This window comes from Elephantulus edwardii, unplaced genomic scaffold (genome assembly GCF_000299155.1).
Source record: "Elephantulus edwardii isolate Elephantulus edwardi_28Jun2011 unplaced genomic scaffold, EleEdw1.0 scaffold00079, whole genome shotgun sequence".
NCBI lineage: Eukaryota > Metazoa > Chordata > Mammalia > Macroscelidea > Macroscelididae > Elephantulus > Elephantulus edwardii.
Window position 1 is genome coordinate 764,127 of NW_006399829.1, and position 4,027 is coordinate 768,153.

Consider the following 4,027-nt stretch of genomic DNA (forward strand, 5'->3'; position numbering starts at 1 on the left):
AAAAAAAGAAAGAAGTAAGTCAGTGTTAAATTCTGATTCTCTGTAGCTCAGCTGCTAGTTCAGTATCACTCAAGTGTTGTTGCTCATTACATCAGTATCATCGTAAAGGAAATTATTGGGAATAAGTAGAAACAGTGAAGTAGCTTTTACTAGTTATCTTCAGCATTGACTGGTTTTGACCATATTTCTCAAATTTCCAGGAGACAGGAAAACGTTGTTCAGTATTCTGGGTCCCTTTCCCTTTGTATTCCAATTTAGCATGGACCTCATATGTAAAATTTTACTAAGTCTTAGAGCTATTAGTCCAAATTGGATTGGTTTGTCGCATTTCTAAAGAAGTATTCATTTTAAAGGAAATGGGAGTTAAAGTTTGGCTTTAATAAAATTTACATGCAGTCCTGAAATAAAAACGATTCTGACAAACAATGATCTTAAAAGTAATCATTTAAGCAAGAAACTGTGGTTTTTGTTTTGTTCAGTGGGTACATTGTTTTGTAAATTTGGCATGCCATTTGCTAGCCTTTAGTAAATTAAACCAATAAGTGATAAATTCTTAGTTAATTTTACATTGGACATTCTTAAGTTATTCCTAAATTTAAAAGAGGGAATGTTGAAGCAGCTGTAGATTTGCTAGGATGTAAATTAGGCACACCTGTTAGCATACTCTCATCGTGAATGCTCTGCTGATTCTTAGACTGTTCCCTGCACTTTCTCATTGTTGTCAAGGCAGCACCCCTCAAGCTGACTCGCCAGTGGGTTTCTCCTGTCCATTGCACAGGACAAAGTCACCCATCTTTCTTCTTTGGAACTGCTGCTGGATTCCGAGCGCCAGAGAGACGCAGCCTTTGCGTTAGCAGTGCAACTCCCGATGGAGTGAAAAAACGATAGTGTCTGTGCTCGGCAGTGGGTACCCCGTACCTGGAAGAAGGAGGCAATTCAGGAGATGCTTTGAGAGGAGGGCCTGCAAATCCCAAGTTGTTTTTACTAAACATTATTGCATTTTGTTCCCAAGAATTGGAACCATTCTCAATATGGGAAGAAAGGGTCCATCTTTAAAATATTCTAGAGTTTTTTATCAGTAGATATAGAAAAGCAGGTAAGAACATGCTTCTTAGGTACTTTGGTTAGTGACGATTGAACCATGTATTAACGTGTATTAACTTAATCTTCTAGTGAATTTCAAATTGCTTTTTATCTGACTATGAAGATTTTATACTTCTCAAATAATCTTTAAAAGATCTAGAAATGAAAACCAACCAAACCTTCCACCTGATGTTCTTTATTTCTCTGTGCTAGGTGAGGTGCCTTTTTGTAGATTGCGTTTATTCTTTATCTCAACCATCTAAGTGAAATATTCTTTTTCTTCCCCGCCCATCAAGTGGCAGCACGGGGATTCAATGAGTTTGTAGAGCTCATTGGTTCACTCGCCCGGGTCTTGGGGGTGCATCTGGAGCGGGCTGTCATCTCGCCCCACCCACGTGCTTTCCAAATCACAGGGAGATCGGGACTCATCGACATGCAGCTAGCTAGTCAGCAGCCAGAGTTGATGACTTACATCCTTGGGCTCCTAATTCACATGCCGGTGCGCTTTTCACTACATCAGGACACCTTGGCCCCAGAGCCCCAAGTGACAGCCCCAAACAGCTGTGTTTATCTGTCTTGCATGTCCCAGCTTGTTTTGCTAACTGAGCAAAAAGTACTTAAAAGGATACTCACTCTTCACCTCCCTACTCCCCTCCACTTACACTGTTCTACTCCCACCTGCCCCATGAATAACTTCACAGAGTTGTGCAATGTCACTAAGCCCTCCTCTGGTGTCAGAGTTACTCCCTGGGAGAACATTCACTTCCTCATGACTCCAGTTTACCTCAGATTGGTTTTCCCTTTCCCCTCTTTGATCGGAATCTTAGCTGTTTAGGTGGGAATTTGAGGAGCAGATGTTATACCCCTTGAACAAGCCCTTTAATTCTGCTTAGTACTGTGTCTAATTACTCTTAATCCTGCCCCTTTAGCTCTGTGGATAGCAGAATTAAGAGCAAAATGGGACAGCAACACTGAGCTTCATACGGAACATTTCATTTTAATGTTGGACCTTTAGAGAGTGCTTCAGAAACAATAAGAGAAAGTGTTCTGAGTTTCCCTGCACAGCTGAAAGCAAGGTGAACGCTAGTGTTGGTGAATGGGAGCTTGCCTTTCTCTCCACATAGAGAAATGGAGCCAGTGACTATTTCCGCAACTTGTTAGATTTTTCTTATCTTTTCTTTTTAAATTTCTGTTTGGAAATAAAGATGAAGCACTAGCTAAAATAAAATGATCACTTATGATAAGTGCAAAAATTAAGATTTCTTCACAATGGAAGTACTTACTATTAGCATAGATGCCTTGTGTACTAATTAATGCCACTCTTACATTGGATATTTTTGACTTAGCTCTCTGAGCTAATTATCAAAGATAGGATCCATTTGTGTGTATGTACATGTAAATAAAAGAAATTGGACCAAATAGCTTTTAACTTTTTCATTTGATAACTACTTGACTGATACTTGGGTCAGAGACTGATTAGGAGAGAGAAATCATACGGTAGTTTGAAGAGAGCAAGTTTAATATAAAGAATGACCAACTCTAACAAGGTATGAGTGTAATGTGGTGTTGACTAGTACCTTAGTGCTAAGTGTGGACCTCAGGCTGGCATAGCACACTGTTCCCTGTGGTCACTATGGCAGGATCAGTTTTAGTGAAATGCTGAAGGTGGAATGTTCCCTGAGGGTCCAGCATACAAGTCCTGGGAGGTCACAGAAGGACTTTAGCCCTGAGTAGGAAGAACAGCATACATTTTTACACTACTCATTACAGTCACAGTGGCGAGATCAGATTTAGTAGATTGGTGAGGTTCAGAAGTGGTAAGGGTGCTAGATAATTGAAGGAGTTGAGGGTGGTTGAAAACTTGTTCAAAGAGCTTCACTATGAAGGAGATTGAGGATAGTCATTTGAAGTTTACAGCATTAAAGGGAGGAATTTGAGGCAATTCTTATCAATCCCTTCTGAGAAAAGGAAATAGCTGGAAGAAGGGAAATTGGTTGGATTGAAGGTTTAAGGCAAGGAGAGAAGACTTTAGAGAGCTCTGATGATCTGGTGGCAGGAAGCTGTGCCATCAGCTGCTCCACAGGAGAAGGATGGGCAGTTTCCTCCTGTGTGATTAACTCCCTCTGAAAACTCACTGGAGGGTCAGCTATGGGTTGGTTGTTCTGACTCGATAATACTTAACAATGACAGCAACATATATAGAGAGTATGAGGAGAGACCTAACAGGATGTTAGATCAACACTGAATGTTGAAAAAGAATTTGAAGTTGATAATTTTTAATTTTATTTTATTTTAGTTTGCTTACAAAGTTCTTAGACTTTGTGTTTCACACTATTCTTCATTCACATTGTGTTTCATACAATCATTCTCACACATTATGTTTTATAAAATTAATCATCATTGGACCTTGCCCATTGTTTCCGTCCTGGATCTTTCCCATTTCCTTTACCTCCTCCCTCCACCTACCAAGTTGTACAACCCTGTGATTTCGTCCCTATCCATCTTGACTCCTCTGCTCCTACCCCTTTCCTACCTTGGGTCCCCGTACACATTTTACTAGTTATCCTTCTATTTTTACAATAATGGTCTTATGTAGTATTTGTCCTTATGAGGCTGAGTTAGTTCGTAGAACTAACAATTAGTTAATTAGAACAGTTAGTTCATAGAACAGTTGTGATTTTTCTCCACCCCTCCTGATAGTGCTTAATGTGGTTAACATTCAGTGTACCATTAGGTTGTTTTTCTTTTTTCAGTCACCAGATCAAATCGTTGCAGTACAGTAACACAGGAGACATGATTCTTGTGGTATCTGGAAGTTCTCAGGCTAAAGTGATTGACCGAGATGGTTTTGAAGTGATGGAGTGTATAAAGGGAGACCAGTATATCGTGGATATGGCCAACACCAAGGTAAGCATACAACTTTTTATTGAACAACCCCCCCCCC

At 40.0% G+C, this 4,027-nt stretch overlaps 1 protein-coding gene across 1 annotated transcript in view; it reads left to right on the top strand.

Annotated features, from left to right (window-relative positions):
• Positions 1-4,027, top strand: part of WDR70 (WD repeat domain 70) — a 369,437-nt gene that overhangs the window by 104,748 nt on the left and 260,662 nt on the right. Inside the window, exon 8 of the mRNA XM_006889538.1 lies at positions 3,837-3,990. Within this exon, the coding sequence (XP_006889600.1) occupies positions 3,837-3,990 (154 nt within the window). The remainder of the gene's footprint in view (positions 1-3,836; positions 3,991-4,027) is intronic.